This window comes from Stenella coeruleoalba (genome assembly GCF_951394435.1).
Source record: "Stenella coeruleoalba genome assembly, chromosome: 10".
NCBI lineage: Eukaryota > Metazoa > Chordata > Mammalia > Artiodactyla > Delphinidae > Stenella > Stenella coeruleoalba.
This window is the reverse complement of record NC_137156.1, coordinates 30,768,137-30,791,308: the sequence shown is the minus strand read 5'-3', so window position 1 is coordinate 30,791,308 and position 23,172 is coordinate 30,768,137. Positions and strand designations below refer to the sequence as shown.

The window sequence follows — 23,172 nt, the reverse complement described above, 5'->3', positions numbered from 1 at the left end:
ATTCTGTATAGGGGAGTATGGTTGAGTAGACAGTAATGAAATACATGTATCAGCAGCACACTAATAACCCCACTCTCACAGAGTAAATGCCACGTGGTACTAATGGAATCGGCAATTGGCTCATCTATATCACACTGATCTCATCCATTGAGCTAAATGTCAGGCCTGCAATGAAAGATACCTTGGCAGAGTTTTAAAGTTCATGTCCAAAATCTCTGACTTTCTCTGGTTATCTCTAAGTTGGCTAAGAATTTCGTGACCACGAAACTGGGACCAGAGTCAAAAAAGCCGAAAAAGGCCAGGTGAAGCCCAGGCCAACTTTAGCTGGTGAGCACGAGGAAAAATAACAATAAGTCTTATTCTTCCCCTGCCCTTCCCCTGGGCTCCATCTCCAAACCCACATCTTAAGAAAAGTAATGTTCTTAGGCAAGAGAACGCAATAATTATCCTTGAATTTATAAATCCTTTTAAACTGGAAATAATTGACAACGATCATATGAGACCGGGAACACTGTGATGGGTGTGCCGTCTGTGTATTTCTCAAGAGCTCCTGGTCCGGGAAGAGAGCGGAGGATGAAATCCAGCCTGCCCTCCCCCTGTCAAGCCAACCACAACTGCTCAGGCCTTCATCTACCCCATCAGCTGAGAGGAAACGGTGCCGTTTTTACAAATTCACCTGCCTTGCCTCAGGCTGTGTGCCCTAAGACAGCTCCTGCCCGTGGAAGCCCCTTCTAACAAGTCACAGAGTCACTGGACAGGCTACGAGTAGCTCTGATGGAAACCATATGAACTGGGCTCCAAGCACCTTCATTTTTCCAAAAAGGGAAGAAAACGCCAAGTCCCTCTTTAATAGCATCCCAGACTCCTCAGAACATGGCAGCCGTTTTTCCCCAGGTTCCATCAGGAATACACGCTCACCCACTCCTTTGGCACAGAAACCAAATACTCTCAGCTCTCTGTGCTTCGGGCTTAATTCTTCCCACTGCCTCAATTATTTCCAGGTTGTTAAGTGGGGCATTTCGAGTGGCTTGTCAGGCGCCTGAGCCCCAGGGGGTCACTCAGTGCTGTGGAGAAGCAAGCCACTAAATATGCCTCTGGAATATTTTAGTCACTTCAAGAAAGGTTAAGGTTCCAGAGGATGTCCTACAGCAGCTTTCAAATCTGCCCCACGCTGGGCTGTCATCTGGCAGGTGTCCCCAAGTGATTAGCGGTGACTAATTATGGTTCCCAGTAATTGTCCAGAGAAAAGAGAGAACAGGACCAACTTACTAAGTACAATGATAGGCACTGTCTTTTTACAATTTAAACATTCTTGAAAACAGCAAAGAAAGCTGTAAATGTCACCTCCACTTGTAAAGGATGGCACAAGAGAAACGGTGACACTCCTAAGTATATTCCTTGAATATTTGGTATCTAATTTAACAAGTTCCTGCTTTAATATTTAAAATGAATGCTTGTGGACATATATACACTACCAAATGTAAAATAGATAGTGGGAAGCAACCTCATAGCACAGGGAGATCAGCTCGGTGCTTTGTGACCACCTAGAGGGGTGAAATAGGGAGGGTGGGAGGGAGGGAGACGCAAGAGGGAGGAGATATGGGAACATATGTATATGTATAACTGATTCACTTTGTTATAAAGCAGAAACTAACACACCATTGTAAAGCAATTATACTCCAATAAAGGTGTTAAAAAAATAAATAAATAAATAAATAAAATTAATGCTTGGTTATCCTATCCCCACCCTTAGGTCACAATAGTTCACTTCATTTTTATTTTTTGCAACCTATATTCAGTGACACAAACTACAGACAACAATTTAATCTGCTTGTTTGTCCTTTGGTACGTATCCTCAGCATGAATTTTTCAACCAGCTTTGAACTATCCCCATAAGAAGATTCCTAAGGTCTTCTAAAGCACTGGATTTCATCTTTCCTTGCTGCCTTTTTTTTTCTTTTCTTATCTCTCCCTTTTCTTCTCTAGGAGTGATTATGGAAACAAATGTGTTTAAGATGCTTAATTTTTACTCTCTTGGCTTAGTAAATAGGTCAGTCACTTCTAAAAACTTAAAACACCATGTAAATATAAATTGACACGTAAAACAGGTTTATTCATGTGAATGTGATATCTTCACTGCAAGAGTGCTATGGACTCAATGCATTGACATTTAATTTGAATCTTGCTATTGAATCACCTGAGTTCTCTCTGTATTTTTTTTTTTTTTTTTTTTGCGGTACGCGGGCCTCTCACTGTTGTGGCCTCTCCCGTTGCGGAGCACAGGCTCCGGACGCGCAGGCTCAGCGGCCACGGCTCACGGGCCCAGCCGCTCCGCGGCATGTGGGATCTTCCCGGACCGGGGCACGAACCCGTGTCCCCTGCATCGGCAGGTGGACTCTCAACTACTGCACCACCAGGGAAGCCCAACTGCATTTTTATATATTCTACAGGTCCACAACCCACCGTCTGAAGTTCTTAGGGCCTGATATGATTGCAATTCAGAATTTGGGGATTTAGAATGTAATACGGTACGCATACCTCATGTTGTGTAGTGCTCCGTCAAGGTCTGAGGCAGTCCCCGGTGGTTAAAGACAGGAATATTTTTGCAGAGAGATGGATGAATATTCACACAAGAAAAAGCTTCTCACCAGCCCTGGTTAGATTCTGAATGAATTAGGTCAAGTGAGGTTTTGTCTTAAAATGGGTTATAAAGAAAGTTTCCAGAGCTTTTTAGATTTCGGTACTGCAGATAAGAGATTGTAGATCTGCAGTTGTAAAGTACAAAGGGAACATTCACATGCCCCTACAGACTGGAGTAAAGGCAAATCTTATGTGGGGAATCAAGTAAAAATTGCAAATAACCAGATTAACCTTCCAAAATCCTTGAGAGTGACTGCATAATGCTGCCAGTGTCAGACTAGGTCACTGCATCCTCAGCTGAGCTCTAGAAGGAGCTGGTTTATTACATTAGTGGTGATGCTGAATGAAAGATATACATCTTTGAACCTAGAATCACTCCAGCCACTCACGAGGCATTGAGATGATCTATTTATGAGAAGCACAAAGCCTAAGAAACCCAAAGCACTAGGCTTCTGATCTTATGCCCTTTCTGGAAGAATACAGCCATTAATGGTTGGCAGAAATGCCCACTTATTTAAAAAGCAAAACAAAACATAACAAAAACAAGAAAATCTTTTGTGCATGTGTACGTGTGTGTATATAAGGCATCGAGTATAGCTGAAAATATCTATTAAATGCCCTTTTGATTTTAGCATCACTGGATTTATTATGTTTGTTTTATTTGAATTGTTTTCTTTGGTAGACTTTAAATTCAATGAGTTTATGCTGTCTTGTTCACCACCGCATCCCCAGAGCCAAGCATCATACCTGTTTGCAATAAATATTTGTACATCAAGAGGCAGTATGGCACGATGTTTAAGAGCACAGACTCTGTAGGTTTGAATCCCTGCTCTGCCACTCCAGCTGTGAAACCATGGGCAACCTCGCTGTGTAATCATACTTACTGTATCAACCTAGGCAGACTAAGTTATATTCTAACAACAAACTCCCAGATTCCAGGGGCTTAAAGCAGCAAAGGCTTTTCTTGTTGCAGTCACATTGCATGTTTATCACAGGTCACCCAGGACCCTGCTGTGTCATCCTTGCCCTCAGTCCGTGAGCCAAACTGTCTGAACGGCACACCTGGCACGTTGCCAGTTGCCCGAGCAGAGTGAAAAGAACATTCTTCAGTGTCAAATATTGGTAATTAAGTGCTTGGCCTGGAAGTGACACCGGTCACTTCTGCTTATATCAATACATTGGGCAGAACTAGACAGAAGGGTCCAGGGAGTACAACCCTGCCACGTGCCCAGGAGGTAGAGAGGCAGAAAGACACCGCCCTCATAGGGTTGTCATGGTGATTAAAGGGCTTAATGTCTAGAAAGCCTTCGGAAGAGTATGAGGCAACTTGCTACAGGCTATGTAAGGTTTGCTACTGCTGTTATATTATTATTATTACCACTGAACTAAATGAATACACATTTTTTGGAGGCCAATAACAACTCACCTTTCAAGCTTCTCTTTATTGACCTGAATTTGGCTAAAGGTTTCCTGGTGGTTTGATACACTGTTCCCCTTTAGCTACCAGTGACTGCCAGTGTCCCATCGAGCAGAGCCTTACTTATCTTCAGCACAGACACAGGGCAGCCCTCGGGGTGCCCCTCCAGCCTCACCTGTCTTAAGATGACTTTTGCAGCCCAGCTGGATGTAGAAAGGCAATCCAGGCGAATATGCCAGAGGTTAACTGACCCCCTAATCACTTTTAGGTGTTGTCTGCTGTGAAGCTCCCGGTTCTAAATGTGTTTTGTACAAAAATATTTATGCTGCAAGCTGTAGCATGCAAACAGCAATCTGCGTTATTGGTTTCAGATGCCAATTTTCTCCAGCTCCGGTTCTCCTTTGTGTTATGTAAACAAATCCCAACCATCTGGACCACAACAAGCCACACTGAAGTATGTGCTCGCTCCTTGCAAAAGCATCAAATCAAAATACAGTCGCACAGAATTCTGCCTAACAAAAAATTGGAGTGAACATCACGGTCTCATGAAGCTGTTTGAAAAAAATGTTCTGTAGGTGTCAGAACTTCGAATTTAAATAGGAGAGCAGAAATGAGCATCTCAGAATATTTATCACACTGATAAGCAGAAACAAACATAACCAGAAGCTCCTCTCCTATGGCGTTACCTATATTGAGAGCAGGCCAAGTCAGTACGTTCCAAATTACCTCAAAAAGGAAAAGGGCTTAGGAAAAGTGTCTCAGACAGATGGGAAAACTGAAAAGAGATTACTGCAAGACTTAAGCATGATAGTCAGAAAACAAGAGCTTTATAAATTCCCACTCAGCTAAGGAAAATGTATGCTTTATAATAATTGAACAAACAAGATAAACTCTAGGCCTTCAATATCAAGAAACAATGAATCGGGGCTTCCCTGGTGGCGCAGTGGTTGAGAGTCCGCCTGCCGATGCAGGGGACACGGGTTCGTGCCCCGGTCCGAGAAGATCCCACGTGCTGTGGAGCGGCTGGGCCCGTGAGCCATGGCCGCTGAGCCTGCGCGTCCGGAGCCTGTGCTCCGCAACAGGAGAGGCCACAACAGTGAGAGGCCCGCGTACCGCAAAAAAAAAAAAAAAAAACAAAAAAAAACAATGAATCAAAAGTCTGTTTTCCAGAAAAGAAAACTTCACCCAAGCAAGTTACATATCTTACCACCTAACCACCTGGACCTCTGAAATGAAAACCAAGCATCATTTCTGATGTCTTATCTCTCAGATAATTCCAGGCTGCCGAAGGCATCTTCCCAAAGCCAAATACTTTAGACAATCCCCATGGCCAGCCTGGCCCACAGGCAGATACAAGTGCTGGAAAGCATTCTTGATTCTTTTCCCTCTACCTAAAAATATCTGCCACCAACTTTGCACAGTGCCCCCAGTGGCCACCCTTTGGGAAAGATAAACATCATCAGAATTCCTGGCTCAGATTCATGAACTTTGAACACTGTGGGAAGGATATCCTGAGAGAATGACGTACAAGGCAAGTGAGCTTTATTAAGCTAGTGGAGGGGGGGAGAATGGAGGTAAACAGAGGAACAGAAAGGTCTGGAATATAAAGAGAAACGTGTGGCAGTAAAAATGGGAGGCATGAGCCTCCCCAAACACTTTTTTTCCTAGAGTCCCAGTGGTCGTGTCTCTATTATCAATTCATTTGGTATCTGATCATCTTGCTTTGTCCCCCTAAACCCTGTATATATAATGAAATCAAAACTGAATCAGATTATTTGATATCCCAGAGACCGTCCACAGAATGGGGGCTATAAAATCACACCAAGCAGGAAGACTTTCTGTCTAACTTAATAACTTCCATTAGGTAGGCAGGGGCTAGTTATAAAATTCACATCCTTGGCTATAAAGATGTAATCTAAATCCTTTGAAACTGGTTCCACTGAACTACATCGTATTGATTTCATCTCAATATTTTATCAAGGTCACTTTAAAGCCCAATACTATTTGTTAATCTGGGATTTACCAACTTCGTATACAAATTAAATGAGAATATTTGGTAATCCATTATTCAGTCACAGATCAGAATATCAAAATAGATGGGGACAGACTCCCGAGAACTCTCCCCAGGCCTCTGTCTTTCTACGTAACCAATTCTGGTTCAGCTGATAAACCATTCTTGAGCAGCCTTCCTGACTGAGATTAGCTCCTTCCTAAATCTCCTTGTTTCAATCTACTGAGAATGATTTAATCAGGAAAGAATCAAAACACCCATTAAACCTCTAAGGGGGAGACCTTCAAGATGGCGGAGGAGTAAGATATGGAGATCACCTTCCTCCCCACAAATACACCAGAAATACATCTACATGTGGAACAACTCCTACAGAACACCTACTGACTGCTGGCAGAAGACCTCAGACCTCCCAAAAGGCAAGAAACTCCCCACGTACCTGGGTAGGGCAAAAGAAAAAACAGAGACAAAAGAATAGGGATGGGACCTGCACCAGTGGGAGGGAGCTGTGAAGGAGGAAAGGTTTCCACGCACCAGAAGCTCCTTCGCGGGCGGAGACTGCAGGTGGTGGAGGGGGGAAGCTTCGGAGCCACAGAGGAGAGCGCAGCCACAGGGGTGCGGAGGGAAAAGCGGAGAGATTCCCGCACAGAGGATCGGGGCCGACCAGCACTCACCAGCCCGAGAGGCTTGTCTGCTCATCCACCGGGGCGGGCAGGGCTGGGAGCTGAGGCTTGGGCTTCGGTCAGAGCGCAGGGAGAGGACAGGAGTTGGTGGCGTGAACACAGCCTGAAGGGGGCTAGTGCACCACAGCTAGCCGGGAGGGAGTCCAGGGAAAAGTCTGGAGCTGCCCAAGAGGCAAGAGACCATTGTTTTGGTGAGCACGAGGAGAGGGGATTCAGAGCGCCACCTACACGAGCTCCAGAGATGGGCGCGAGCCGCAGCTATCAGCGCGGACAGCAGGGACGGGCATGAGACGCTAAGGCTGCTGCTGCCGCCACCAAGAAGCCCGTGTGCGAGCACAGGTCACTATCCAAACCTCTCCTCCCGGGAGCCTGTGCAGCCCGCCACTGCCAGGGTCCCGTGATCCAGGGACAACTTCCCCAGGAGAACGCACGGCATGCCTCAGGCTGGTGCAACATCACGCTGGCCTCTGCCACTGCAGGCTCGCCCCGCATCCGTACCCCTCCCTCCCCCTGGCCTGAGTGAGCCAGAGCCCCCCAAATCAGCTGCTCCTTTAACCCCCTCCTGTCTGGGCAGGAACAGATGCCTGTGGCCAACCTACACCCAGAGGCAGGGCCAAATCCAAAGCTGAACCCCGGGAGCTGTGCAAACAAAGAAGAGAAAGGGAAATCCTTCCCAGCAACCTCAGGAACAGCAGATTAAATCTCCACAATCAACTTGATGTACCCTGCATCTGTGGAATACCTGAACAGACAATGAATCATCCCAAATTGAGGCGGTGGACTTTGGAGCAACTGTAGACTTGGGGTTTGCTTTCTGCATCTAATTTCTTTCTGGTTTTCTGTTTATCTTAGCTTAGTATTTAAAGTTTATTATCATTGGTAGATTTGTTCATTGATTTGGTTGTTCTCTTCCTTTATATAGATTTTCTTTTTCCTTTTTCTCTTTTTGACTGTGTATGTGTATGCTTCTTTGTGTGATTTTGTCTCTATAGCTTTGCTTTTACCATTTGTCCTAGAGTTCCGTCTGTCCGTTTTTGTTTTTTATTTTTTAGTATAGTTTTAGGACTTGCTAAAATTGGTGGATTTGTTTTTTGGTTTGGTTGCTCTCTTCTTTCTTTTTTTTATTACTTTTTAATTTTTTATTTTTAATAATATTTTTATTTTAATAACTTTTATTTTATTTTACTGTATTCTTTCTTCTTTCTTTTTTTCTCCCTTTTCTTCTGAGCCATATGGCTGAAAGGGTCTTGGTGATCTGGATGGCTGTCAGGCCTGTGCCTCTGAGGTGGGAGAGCCAAGTTCAGGACATTGGTCCACCAGAGACCTCCTGGCTCCACATAATATCAAATGGCAAAAGCCCTCCCAGAGATCACCATCTCAACGCTAAGACCCAGCTCCACTCAATGACCAGCAAGCTACAATGCTGGACACCCTATGCCAAACAACTAGCAAGACAGAAACACAACCCCATGCATTAGCAGAGAGGCCGCCTAAAATCATAATAAGGTCACAGATACCCCATAACACACCACAGGATGCGGTCCTGCCCACCAGAAAGACAAGATCCAGCCTCACCCACCAGAACACAGGCACCAGTCCCCTCCACCAGGAAGCCTACACAACCCACTGAACCAACCTTAGCCACTGGGGGCAGACACCAAAAACAACGGGAACTATGAACATGCAGCCTGTGAAAAGGAGACCCCAAACACAGTAAGTTAAGCAATATGAGAAGACAGAGAAACACACAGCAGAAGAAGGAGCAAGGTAAAAACCCACCAGACCAAACAAAACAAGAGGAAATAGGCACTCTACCTGAAAAAGAATTCAGAATAATGATAGTAAAGATGATCCAAAATCTTGGAAATAGAATGGAGAAAATACAAGAAATGTTTAATAAGGACCTAGAAGAACTAAAGAGCAAACAAACAATGATGAACAACACAATAAATGAAATTAAAAATTCTCTAGAAGGAATCAATAGCAGAATAACTGAGGCAGATGAACGGATAAGGGACCTGGAGGATAAAATAGTGGAAATAACTACCGCAGAGCAGAATAAAGAAAAAAGAATGAAAAGAATTGAGGACAGTCTCAGAGACCTCTGGGGCAACATTAAATGCACCAACATTCGAATTACAGGGGTCTCGAAGAAGAAGAGAAAAAGAAACAGATTGAGAAAATATTTGAAGACATTACAGTTGAAAACTTCCCTAATATGGGAAAGGAAATGGTCAGTCAAGTCCAGGAAGCACAGAGAGTCCCATACAGGATAAATCCAAGGTGAAACAAACCAAGACACATATTAATCAAACTATCAGATATTAACTACAAAGAAAAAATATTAAAAGCAGCAAGGAAAAAAACAACAAATAACATACAAGGGAATCCCCATAAGGTTAACAGCTGATCTTTCAGCAGAAACTCTGCAACCCAGAAGATAGTGACAGGACATATTTAAAGTGATGAAAGGGAAGAACCTACAATCAAGATTACTCTACCCAGCAAGGATCTCATTCAGATTCATGGAGAAATTAAAACCTTTACAGACAAGCAAACGCTAAGAGAATTCAGCACTAGCAAACCAGCTTTACAACAAATGCTAAAGGAACTACTCTAGGCAGGACACAAGAGAAGGAAAAGACCTACAATAACAAACCCAAAACAATTAAGAAAATGGTAATGAGAACATATATTTCGATAATTACCTTACATGTAAATGGATTAAATGCTCCAACCAAGAGACATAGACTGGCTGAATGGAAACAAAACAAGATCTGTATATATGCTGTCTACAAGAGACCCACTTCAGACCTAGGGACACATACAGACTGAAAGTGAGGGGATGGAAAAAGATATTCCATGCAAATGGAAATCAAAAGAAACATGGATTAGCAATTCTCATATCAGACAAAATAAACTTTAAAATAAAGACTATTACAAGAGACAAAGAAGAACACTACATAATGATCAAGGGATCAATCCAAGAAGAAGATATAACAATGGTAAATGTTTATGCACCCAACATAGGAGCACCTCAATACATAAGGCAAATACTAACAGCCAAGAAAGGGGGAATTGACAGTAATTCAATCATAGTAGGGGACTTTAACACCCCACTTTCACCAATGGACACATCATCCAAAATGAAAATAAATAAGGAAACACAAGCTTTAAATGATACATTAAACAAGATGGACTTAATTGATATTTATAGGACATTCCATCCAAAAACAACAGAATACACTTTCTTCTCAAGTGCTCATGGAACATTCTCCAGGAGAGATCATATCTTGGGTCACATATCAAGCCTTGGTAAATTTAAGAAAATTGAAATTGTATCAAGTATCTTTTCTGACCACAACGCTATGAGACTAGATATCAATTACAGGAAAAAAATCTGTAAAAAATAAAAACACATGGAGGCTAAACAATACACTACTTAATAACCAAGAGATCACTGAAGAAATCAAAGAGGATATCAGAAAATACCCAGAAACAAATGACAATGAAAGCACGACAACCCTATTTCACCTCCTAGAGAAATGGAAATAAAGACAAAAATAAACAAATGGGACCTAATGAAACTTAAAAGCTTTTGCACTGCAAAGGAAACCTTAAACAAGACCAAAAGACAACCCTCAGAATGGGAGAAAATATTTGCAAATGAAGCAACTGACAAAGGATTAATCTCCAAAATTTACAAGCAGCTCATGCAGCTCAATATCAAAAAAACAAACAACCCAATCCAAAAATGGGCAGAAGACCTAAATAGACATTTCTCCAAAAAAGACTACAGATAGCTAACAAACACATGAAAGGATGCTCAACATCACAAATCATTGGAGAAATGCAAATCAAAACTACAATGAGATATCACCTCACACCAGTCACAATGGCCATCATCAAAAAATCTACGAACAATAAATGCTGGGTAGAGTGTGGAGAAAAGGGAACACTCCTGCACTGTTGGTGGTATGTAAATTGATACAGCCACTATGGAGAACAGTAGGGAGGTTCCTTAAAAAACTAAAAATAGAACTACCATATGACCCAACAATCCCACTTCAATATGCCAAGATCCCCAACAATCTCGGCATATACCCCGAGAAAACCATAATTCAAAAAGAGTCATGTACCACAATGTTCACTGCAGCTCTATTTACAATAGCCAGGACATGGAAGCAACCTAAGTGTCCATCAACAGATGAATGGATAAAGAAGATGTAGCACATATATACAATGGAATGTTACTCAGCCATAAAAAGAAACGAAATTGAGTTATTTGTAGTGAGGTGGATGGACCTAGAGTCTGTCATACAGAGTGAAGTAAGTCAGAAAGAGAAAAACAAATACTGTATGCTAACACATAGATATGGAATCTAAAAAAAAAAAAAAAATTGTACTGAAGAACCTAGGTGCAGGACAGGAATAAAGACACAGACATAGAGAATGGACTTGAGGACATGGCGGGGGCAAGGGTAAGTTGGGACAAAGTGAGAGAGTGGCATGGACTTTTATATACTACCTAATGTAAAATAGATAGCTAGTGGGAATCCGCGGCATAGCACAGGGAGATCAGTTTGGTGCTTTGTGACCCCCTAGAGGGGTGGGATAGGGAGGGTGGGAGGGAGATGCAAGAGGGAGGAGATATGGGGATATATGTATACGTATAGCAGATTCACTTTGTTATAAAGCAGAATCTAACATACCACTGTAAAACAATTATACTCCAATAAAGATGTTAAAGTAAAAAAAACTCTAAGGAAAATCCTTCTAATTGTTGATATTTAAATAGATGAGAGAACAAGAAAACACGGAACTTTGTTTCATAGTTAACATCAGGTAGATTTCAGGGGAAATGACGTGCTCTGAATAAATATAATCTGTGTTAAAACTTGGTTATAATCCAAGAGCAAAATTCCCAGTTTCTTTCCAAAAGGCTATGTGTCATTTTCTTACTTCAAATAGTCTGCTGATGATAGCTCTGGAGGTTCTAATCACATATAATTCCTTGGACTTCAAATTATTTTTAGCCCATCATTTCAACTGTTCAACTCCAAAATAATATTATTATAAAACTACCTTTATATGGCTTGAAATAATTCCTAATCCTCTGGGCTATCAAGATTGCTTACAAAACCAATAAAATTCAGAACAAAGACTTCCAGTAATTGTGTTCAGGCAACAGAGTTTGGACTTCAGCAGTTGGCAAAAACAGTCCAAGTTTGTGAAACAGCGATCATAAATCCTACTCTTAATGTCACACAGAGCCATACTTTAATGTAGAAAAAAAAAGGCTCTTTCCCCCAAAAAATGTTGGCTATGTTTTACAACGTAGCCTAGTAATAGATTTTACAATTAGAAATCCACATCCACAAGGGAAGGTTTGATCCATTTAGACTCTGTTGTTAAAACGTCAGAGAAATCCGAAGTAAACTTTCGCAAGACCTCCAAAAGGAATATTTACTCTGATGGCCAAGAATGCTTCCACTAAATCAAGCTGACTCTTAAAATGGAAGCTTCATATTCTGGAAAATGCTTGTACATAGACAACCTCATTCCCTAATTATTTCAAATCAAGGAGTTAAGCATTTTCACGCAAATTCTTACAACACACCCAAAACAATTCTACCCGCTTGAGCAAAGCAAGTCTCATATGGCCAACCAATTTACCTTTCTAATAAGTGCTGCAGGACTTGGGGCCCAATTTAAGAAACTATTGTTAGAACAGTCATCAAACTGCAGGAAGAGTAAGGGGGAAAGAGAGCTTGTGCTGCGTAGGGAAAGGTAAATTAAGCTTTGGGCAGAATAGGGGAAAATAAAACTTTTTTTTTTAACAACATCTGCTTCCTAGCCCAAGGAGTATCCCCTGCAATCACTATTCCCAACACCATTGTTAGACAGACCTCTGAGCGGCAGACATCGAGATCTGATTCAACACAGTCTCCCATACAATCTTGTTGTGTGTACCTCCAATGTCAACTGATAATAGAACAGGCTTTTCTGCTCTTGCTATGCATGCCAAGAAAAGTGCCAAGTAAACATTTTCAAAAACTTCCAAACATTAACCACAAAGAAGCAATGGAAATATTGGGGGGATAATGCCACATCTCCCCCTGTTTCAGGAGCAGAAAGGCTTCTTACCTTGCTCTCATCCCCTTCAAACACCGACTGGTGGACGTTGCATGCAAACAGTGAGTTTGGGAGGTCCGTGAAGTCCGTGATTGCTTGAAAGGCCTCCTCCGTGAAACACTGAGTCACAGCCCAGTCTCTGTCTATGCAGCAGAGCAGGAAGAGTCCTCCATCTTCCGGGATGTGCCCCTGCTGCCCCAGGCTCCTCGTCCCAATGAAATAAGAGTCTCCCCTCATTCCTGAGGATACAGAGACGGATGCATGTTAGAGTAGGATTCGATTCCTTAAAGCTTGGTTTGAAGGTCGCAGTTCTGGAGTGTCGGGGGCAGAGAGGCGAGTGTGATTAGGAAGAGAAGCAGGGGCTGTTAGAAGGGGGAAGACCCAGCAAGTTCACATTTTCCCCTTGATCTCTGAGTTACAACTTCCCACATAGCTCTGCTCTGGGCAAGAATCCAGTCCCAGCTATGGGCAAAAAAAAAAAACCCACTTGGGCAGGACTGGAGTTGGAGGCCAGGGGCTCCAGCCTAGCTATTCAGTGTTTACTAGACTGGGAACCTTGGAAAGTTATGTAAGTTCTCTGAGCCTTGCTTCCTTAAGAGAATCAAATGGATTCAGACACAAATGCACATAGGAAAGTGCTTTGATAAGTTACATGATGAATGACATAATACCACGACCATTACTGCTAATGCTTATCACTTCTTGAGTTCCAGGAATGATTCTAAATGATTTGCGTGCCTTAACTGACCTATGAAATCTCCATCTATGTGGTTGGTACCAATATTATCCCCATTTTACGGAGGGGAAAAGCTAAGGAACAAAGCAATTAAGTAACTTTGACAGGGTCCATGACAAAATGGCAGGACTAGGATTCAAACTCAGGGAGTTTGGCACGAAAGTCTGCTCTCCTATACCACGGAAATGAAGCAGATCAAAATTACTGCAAGTCTACATTTAAGGAAGTACAACCTATTTCATCACCACCTGAATCCTGATTAGGGTAACTCTAATAGTTAATCATCTATCCTAATGAGGACACACACACACACACACCCTCTTCTGCCTGGGGTCATTACTCTAATTTGTGAACTCTGGATCTTAAAAAATCACTACTATCTTGGCTGATCCAAGGTATACAGATTCCCCACACTCAGAGTCCCCAGTGTGAAGCTTTCCAGTATTAATCTCATCTACCTGTGTTCCATGATTCTATTCTTTCATTACCCCTTACATTCAAAATTCTACCCAACTGCAGCCAGTTGGAGACTTTTTCCAATTTTTGATACTGGTACATAATTCAATAGATTTCATCAGCTTTCCTGCATACTTCAACAACAGTCAATGTCTATATTTTTCCTTTGTATCTATTTTCATGTCTATCATACTATTCTGTTCAAAGATCAGTGATTAAAGTCCCAGAAGGTGAAATAACTTGCCCATGGGTACCCAGATAAGACTGCCTGGCAATTACCACGTGGCTGCTGGATCATCCTCTGTTTCCCCCAATCCCAGCAATGCAGAACCTCAGGGTAAAAGACAGAAAGGCAGTACCGCAAAGTGTCACTCTGCCCTCGCCAAGTTTAGGTAAGACGTAAATTCTAGATTCCCACACAAGTATGGGTTTCTACTTATATCCCTCTCGAACTCTGAATGCAGTATTGTGATGAGGTTGTTTTTTCATTTTTCCTAGAAACAAAGCCTAAATGGCATCCTGATAAACAGTATTTGATGGCAATATAAATGATGCATTACATAGAAAATCTTAGGCCTGGTTGGATACAGGAGCCAAAAATGAAAGAATCTGAAATAATAACTAAAAAATTAGATCACTACAATTGTGGAAAATAAAAATGTCATTCTATATAAAATATAATAGAACCATTCCTGTATTCTAAAGTTCTCAAAACTCCAATTAATGCAACATTTTCTGTATTTAAATCAATAAAATATGTATTTTAAATAAAAATATGGTACATGGTTTAAGCTTTATTTTTTTCCATAATGAATTCAAAATATATGAACATTTTTATTTAAAAAAAATTTTTTTATTATTATTTTTTGCCCACACTGCACAGCTTGTGAGATCTTAGTTTCCTGACCAGGGACTGAACCCAGGCCCTTGGCAGTGAAAGTGCAGAGTCCTAACCACTGGAGGAATTCCCTATGAATATTTTTAATTAGAAGAAAAAACTTCAATGAAATACTTAAAAGTATTTATTTCCCTTCATATTCATTTACACTGTTGCTTCAGATATTTTAGCATAATATGTATAATGACTATCACATTATTATTAGAGTACTAATTCTTTTAATAGTAAAAATAATTACTAAGAACATTAAGACACTTTTACAGGTGACCCTTGAACAACGTGGGGGTCAGGGGCACCAAGAGACCACGCGGTTGAAAATTCAAGTATAACTTTAAAGTCGGCCCTCCTTATATAGGGTTCCACATCTGCGGATTCAACCAACCTCAGATCCTGTAGAACGTACTCCGTGAAAAAATTCTGTGTATAAGTGGACCTGCACAGTTCAAACCCATCTTGTTCAAGGGTCCGGTGTATTTTCATCAATGGATTATAGGAAAACCTTCTGATAATAAAGTTACAATCATCCGGTATCATGAAATATAGATATTGTCAATTTTGGTTTCATTTTTAATCCTGTCCTTCTTAGATAACATTTTAAAAATTAATCAGAATGGATCCCATAATGTTCTTAAACGGGTCTGACACTGTTTCAATTATTCTTTTTTTCAAAGAGAATTAAAATCCATTGCTGAACAAATTAATTAAATAGACCAAATATTAAGCCTCACTCAGGACTCATTTTAATCTACCCAAATAGCCTTAACTTCTGTTCTAAGCTGTAACAATACGATTACCTCTGTAAGACTTTATTTTAAGCTCATTACTTTCAGTCAAGATTTAAAAGGTGAATGCATTTTTGGCAAACAACTTATTCTACTTACATGGAGAAATACTTTAGAAGTCAGAGCGTTGAACAAAGAAACCCTGGTTTCTCTTCCCAGTTCCACTGCTGACTCACCTCATAATTTGGAGAAATCTATTGATCATTCTGTGACTCCGTTTATGTTTGTAAAACAGGAACAAAAAACCCTATCTGCCTCCCTCGGCTAAGTAGGAAGAGGCAGAGGAATGAAATAGGGATGAAAAAGTGATCAAAATCAGTGTTAATCACTCGTAAAAGGATATGTACTCGGAAGCACTATAAAAGCACATCATTAGGATCATCTCAGAGCAAGACTATTATGCTTTGGTATAACCACTAACCTTCAGTAAACCCACATAAACAGACAGAAAGGGAAATGCTCAAGATGAAAGGAATTCCAGCAACAACTGACTACATAGCTTAAGAAGATTTACTTATGTTGTCATTATTTCTAAATCTGAGGTTGGTCATCCAAAAGAGAACAGCTGCTTTCAGCTCAAAAGGCAACTCTTCCAGGAGGGTTCTCCGACCTCCCCCAGGACCCATGAATTTAGCATCCTTTCTTTGCAGTCCCTGAGTACCAGCCTAGCCTAGCCCTCGCACAGTTCATTCTGCACTGCGACTACTGTATCTCCAACCAGAATGGTATTTCTTGAGAGCAGAGACTGAGCTGCCTTCGTCCAAGGTATCTTCAGCCTGGTACATCTAGAAAGCCCTCAAAATATTTGACTGAGTTAATGAATTATGTAAAAAGGGGTCACTGTCAGGAAAAAACAGACCAGCAAGTGAGTTACAATGATCGACTTAAAATATATACTCTAAAAATGTTATTTATTTCAAATGTATACACTAATAATAAAAATTAACCCACTCATTTCAGATTTAATTTTAAAAATGAAAGATAACAAGAACCACTCAAAGGATTCCTTTAGCTAAAAGTAAAAATTTGTGGAGTATAACTAAGATAACATGTATGTTTTTTTGATTATATGAGTTTACTGAAGAAAAAACTGGCAAAATCAGAAAGGTATGAAAAAAGAAAAGAAAACCATAATCCTGCTATCCAGAAAACTCCGTTAATATTTTGGCATATTTAGTTCCAGCGTTGTTTTTTCATGCGTAATTCTGAAACAAAATTGAGAGCTTGCTGTTTAGTATCCCACACTGATACAGCCAAGAGCAGTTCCCTGTATCATTACATATTCTTTGAAACATTAATTTTAATTGCCACATAGAATCCCAGTGTATAGATCTGTCATAATTTATTTAACTATTCTTCTGTTGTTTGACATTTAGAAAGTATATATTTCCATCATTACATTTATCTGGAAAAGAAAAACCACCATCTACTTTTAAAATATAAAGTCTCCCCAGGGAGAACCTCAAAATTTCTTGAGATGCAGAGAAGAGACATTTATATGAAATATTGGAAAGAGCCCCAGGGGCCTACTTGGGTTCTGGTTCTTCTGTAAGTTGCATGTTTTCTGAGCTGTGGTTTCCATGTTAGCAAAATGGAGAAAGACTGCGGTCTTTTCTACTGTGAATATCAAGCGAAAGGAAGCAAGTGAATGTCTTCTGAAGGCTCCAAAATAATATGTGAATTAAAGCCACTTATTACTATGTACAAGCTTGTCAAGATCAGAGGAACCTGGCACTACAGAGGCGGTTGCCATCCACCACTAATAAGGCTGTAAACAAGTTTCAGACTTCAGTGAACGTCCATGATGTGAGCCCATGTCACTAAAATGAGACACAAGCAGGGATGCCCGTGAATATTTGCTATGGGTCTGGTGGGAGAGCCAATAGAAAGGAAAGTTATTTATAGGGCAAAAAAGAGTCATTAAAAATAAAAAAACAAAAAACACTGCCCCTCCCCCAACACCACCAAGAGCAAAAATAACTGTTTATTTAAATATTACAAAGTAGGTGGCAATGAGAATATAAATGATTGAATTGGACTCCTTTTAAAGGAAGAGGAAGCCTGGAGAGTGGAAGCTTCTCAACTGTTTCATTACTTTGCTACAATGTGAAAATGTTTTCATCCAAGATCCTCAGAAGACCCGACAGAACTTATTAAATAAACAATAAAAGACCTAAAATGAAGACAGTATGGTTCCTACCACGAAGACTAGCCACTTGACACTTAAAGATGCCTGATCAGCATCAAAGAAGTAGCAACTGAATAAATATTTCCGGCGTAAGTGAATATATTCTCTCCCCCTCAATAAAATTAGATGATCTAGATGATCTAGATGATCTAGATTTAGATCATCTAGAATTAGATGATCTAGACATTACTGGGTTTCTACACAAGGAATTAATCTTTCCAAAACTCCCACTTTTCACTCCTAACAACATTTGATATGGTACAAATCCAGGGAAAGAGAACTCAAAGAGACATCTGATTCTGTCGGATACCATTATTGTCACAGGGTTAACTATATGCATGAGATTTAGATTTCTGAATTGCAGAATCCTAAAAAATACGACCTTCCTAGGAATGGGGTGTAGCTCGTGAGAATGGGGAGCCATGCATTTTGCCCATGGGAGTTCTGATCTAGACAATCTTAAACTAGATATAGAAGGAGAGGGAAATCACAAATAAGCCCATGAGAACAGCAGAGAGCCATGGCAGGAAAAATAAAATTGTAAGTATCCATGGAGATGTTCATACTAGCTTCACTGTCAAGTAAAATCACCCCATTAATAGTGTGATGTGTGATCTATGAAAAAGGCAAATGGCACCTTGGGAGGGGTGGTGTGATGATAATCTTGAGTGCCCTGAACATGCAGAAACTAACATGGCTGATTCTGAGTACCCCCTAGAACAGAAAAACTGGAATTTTTTCCTAAGGAAACTATCCCATCTTATTGAGGGGTCAAAAGTCATGTCATCTAAGAAACAGGGGCATTGGGTAGACATAGCATAGGGAAGCACAGGCAAGAATTCTTGAGTGAAATCACAGTTGCCTTCAAACTCTGAAAGAGGAAATATTTTTCGTGTGTGGCACTAAGAAAGCAGAAGTCAACCAGGGAAAAATAATTTAGTTTAATAAAAGGAGCCATGGATCGTTTAACAATTCGGGTTAAAACAGAAATGTCTTGCCTCGTGTCTCAGTGAGCAACTTGTCCCAATGACAGCCAATGAATAAGCTCCACAGAGCAGGTGATATCGATCTTGTGGGATTGTCACCTAGGGAATCCAAGGACCAGGGAGATGGCTGGCTGACATTTATTTTTAAGGTCCCTTCTCACCTTGATATTTTTATCTTTCCATGACTGGAAGAAAATACACAAGAAAAGAGACATCTGTTTATCTCTGGGCTTAAAGGTGCTCAAGAAAGGGGAACTTATATATAACCTGTAACAAAAGCATTCTCCAGGGTTGAAACTTTTATCTGATGCTCATAACAAACCTGCCTATATTTTTTGTCTTCTAGGTTATTCAAACTAGAAAGCAGGAGGCGGCCGAAGCCGCGACAGTCGTGCGGACGTCTGGCCAGATACACCAGAAATACATCTACACGTGGAACAACTCCTACAGAACACCTACTGAACGCTGGCAGGAGACCTCAGACCTCCCAAAAGGCCAGAAACTCCCCACGTACCTGGAGGGGATTAAAAGCGCTGCTTAAAGGAGCTCCAGAGACGGGCGCGAGCCATGGCTAAAAGCGGGACCCCAGAGACGGGCATGAGACGCTAAGGCTGCTGCTGCCGCCACCAAGAAGCCTGTGTGCGAGCACAGGTCACTATCCACACCTCCTCTCCCGGAAGCCTGTGCAGCCCGCCACTGCCAGGGTCCCGGGATCCAGGGACAGCTCCCCCGAGAGAACGCACGGCGCGCCTCAGGCTCGTGCAACGTCACGCCGGCCTCTGCCGCGCAGGCCCGCCCCGCACTCCGTGCCCCTCCCTCCCCCGCGGCCTGAGAAAGCCAGAGTTCCCGAATCAGCGGCTCCTTTAACCCCTTCGGGTCTGAGCGAAGAACAGACGCCCTCCGGTGACCTACACGCAGAGGCGGGGCCAAACCCAAAAATGAGCCCCTGGAGCTGTGAGAAGAAAGAAGAGAAAGGGAAATCTCTCCCAGCAGCCTCAGGAGCAGCGGATTAAAGCTCCACAATCAACTTGATGTATCCTGCATCTGTGGAATACCTGAATAGACAACGAATCAACCCAAATTGAGGAGGTGGACTTTGAGAGCAAGATTTATGATTTTTTCCCCTTTTCCTCTTTTTGTGAGTTGTGTATGTGTATGTTTCTGTGTGAGATTTTGTCTGTATAGCTTTGCTTCCACCATTTGTCCTAGGGTTCTATCCTTCCGTTTTTTTTTTTTTAATATTTTTTCTTAATAATTATTTTTTATTTTAACAACTTTATTATATTTTATCTTACTTTATTGTACTTTATCTTCTTTCTTTCTTTCCTTCCTTCTCTCCTTCCTTCCTTCCCTCCCTCCCTCCCTTCTTTCTTTCTTTCCTTCTTTCTTTCTTTCTACTTCTACTAATTCTTTCTTTCTACTTTTTCTCCCTTTTATTCTGAGCCGTGTGGATGAAAGGCTCTTGGTGCTGCAGCCAGGAGTCAGTGCTGTGCCTCTGAGGTGGGAGAGCCAACTTCAGGACACTGGTCCACAAGAGACCTCCCAGTTCCACATAATAACAAATGGCGAAAATCTCCCAGAGATCTCTATCTCAACACCAGCAGCCAGCTTCACTCAACGACCAGCAAGCTCCAGTGCTGGACACCCTATGCCAGACAACTAGCAAGACACGAACACAACCCCACCCATTAGCAGAGAGGCTGCCTAAAATCATAATAAGGCCACAGACACCCCAAAACACACCACCAGACGTGCACCTGCCCATCAGAAAGACAAGACCCAGCCTCATCCACCAGGACACAGGCACTAGTCTCCTCCACCAGGAAGCCTACACAACCCACTGAACCAACCTTAGCCACTGGGGACAGACACAAAAAACAACAGGAACTACGAACCTGAAGCCTGCAAAAAGGAGACCCCAAACACAGTAAGATAAGCAAAATGAGAAAACAGAAAAACACACAGCAGATGAAGGAGCAAGATGAAAGCCCACCAGACCTAACAAATGAAGAGGAAATAGGCAGTCTACCTGAAAAAGAATTCAGAATAATGATAGTAAAGATGATCCAAAATTGTGGAAATAGAATAGACAAAATGCAAGAGGGCTTCCCTGGTGGCACAGTGGTTGAGAGTCCGCCTGCAGATGCAGGGGACACGGGTTTGTGCCCCAGTCCGGGAAGATCCCCCATGCCGTGGAGCGGCTGGGCCCATGGGCCATGGCTGCTGAACCTGCGTGTCCAGAGCCTGTGCTCCACAACAGGAAAGGCCACAACAGTGAGAGGCCCATGTACCACAAAACAAAAACAAAAACAAAATGCAAGAAACATTTAACAAGGACATAGAAGAACTAAAGATGAAACAAGCAACGATGAACAACACAATAAATGAAATTAAAAATACTCTAGATGGGATCAAGAGCAGAATAAATGAGATAGAAGAACAGATAAGTGACCTGGAAGATAAAATGGTGGAAATAACTACTGCAGAGCAGAATAAAGAAAAAAGAATGAAAAGAAATGAGGACAACCTCAGAGACCTCTGGGACAACATTAAATGCACCAACATTCAAATTATAGGGGTTCCAGAGAAAGAAGAGAAAAAGAAGGGGACTGAGAAAATATTTGAAGAGATTATAGTTGAAAATTTCCCTAATATGGGCAAGGAAATAGTTAATCAAGACCAGGAAGCACAGAGAGTCCCGTACAGGATAAATCCAAGGAGAAATATGCCAAGACACATATTAATCAAACTGTCAAAAATTAAATACAAAGAAAACATATTAAAAGCAGCAAGGGAAAAACAACAAATAACACAGAAGGGAATCCCCATAAGGTTAACAGCTGATCTTTCAACAGAAACTCTGCAAGCCAGAAGAGAGTGGCAGGACATATTTAAAGTGATGAAGAAGAAAAACCTGCAACCAAGATTACTCTACCCAGCAAGGATCTCATTCAGATTTGACGGAGAAACTAAAACCTTTACAGACAAGCAAAAGCTGAGAGAGTTCAGCACCACCAAACCAGCTTTACAACAACTGCTAAAGGAACTTCTCTAGGCAAGAAACACAAGAGAAGGAAAAGACCTACAATAATGAACCCAAAACAATTAAGAAAATGGGAATAGGAACATACATATCGATAATTACCTTAAATGTAAATGGACTAAATGCTCCCACCAAAAGACACAGATTGGCTGAATAGATACAAAAACAAGACCCATATATATGCTGTCTACAAGAGACCCACACAGACTGAAAGTAAGGGGATGGAAAAAAGATATTCCATACAAATGGAATCCAAAAGAAAGCTGGAGTAGCAATTCTCATATCAGACAAAATAGACTTTAAAATAAAGACTATTAGAAGAGACAAAGAAGAACACTACATAATGATCAAGGGATCAATCCAAGAAGAAGATATAACAATTGTAAATATTTACGCACCCAACATAGGAGCACCTCAATACATAAGGCAAATATGATAGCCATAAAAGGGGAAATTGACAGTAACACAATCATAGTAGGGGACTTTAACACCCCACTTTCACCAATGGACAGATCATCCAAAATGAAAATAAATAAGGAAACACAAGCTTTAAATGATACATTAAACAAGATGGACTTAATTGATATTTATAGGACATTCCATCCAAAATGGAATTTTTCTCAAGAGCTCATGGAACATTCTCCAGGATAGATCATACCTTGGGTCACAAATCAAGCCTTGGTAAATTTAAGAAAATTGATATCGTATCAAGTATCTTTTGCAACCACAATGCTATGAGACTAGATATCAATTACAGGAAAAGATCTGTAAAAAGTACAAACACATGGAAGCTAAACAATACACTACTTAATAACGAAGTGATCACTGAAGAAATCAAAGAGGAAATAAAAACATACCTAGAAACAAATAACAATGGAGACACGATGACCCAAAACCTATGGGATGCAGCAAAAGCAGTTCTAAGAGGGAAGTTTATAGCAATACAATCCTACCTTAAGAAACAGGAAACATCTGGAATAAACAACCTAACCTTGCACCTAAAGCAATTAGAGAAAGAAGTACAAAAAACCTCAAAGTTAGCAGAAGGAAAGAAATCATAAATATCAGATCAGAAATAAATGAAAAAGAAATGAAAGAAACGATAGCAAAGATCAATAAAACTAAAAGCTAGTTCTTTGAGAAGATAAACAAAATTGATAAACCATTAGCCAGATTCATCAAGAAAAAAAGGGAGAAGAC

General features: G+C 41.1%; 1 protein-coding gene across 3 annotated transcripts in view; it reads right to left on the bottom strand.

Annotated features, from left to right (window-relative positions):
- Window positions 1–23,172, bottom strand: part of RCAN2 (regulator of calcineurin 2) — a 264,880-nt gene that overhangs the window by 205,324 nt on the left and 36,384 nt on the right. For 2 of the 3 annotated variants that reach the window (XM_079934904.1, XM_079934905.1), the window contains exon 2: window positions 12,896–13,122. In XM_079934904.1, coding sequence (XP_079791030.1) covers window positions 12,896–13,120 — 225 coding nt within the window. In that variant the 5' untranslated portion in view covers window positions 13,121–13,122. Of the gene's footprint in view, window positions 1–12,895; window positions 13,123–19,443; window positions 19,477–23,172 lie in introns of those variants that run through there. The other variant, XM_079934906.1, reaches the window with a different exon arrangement.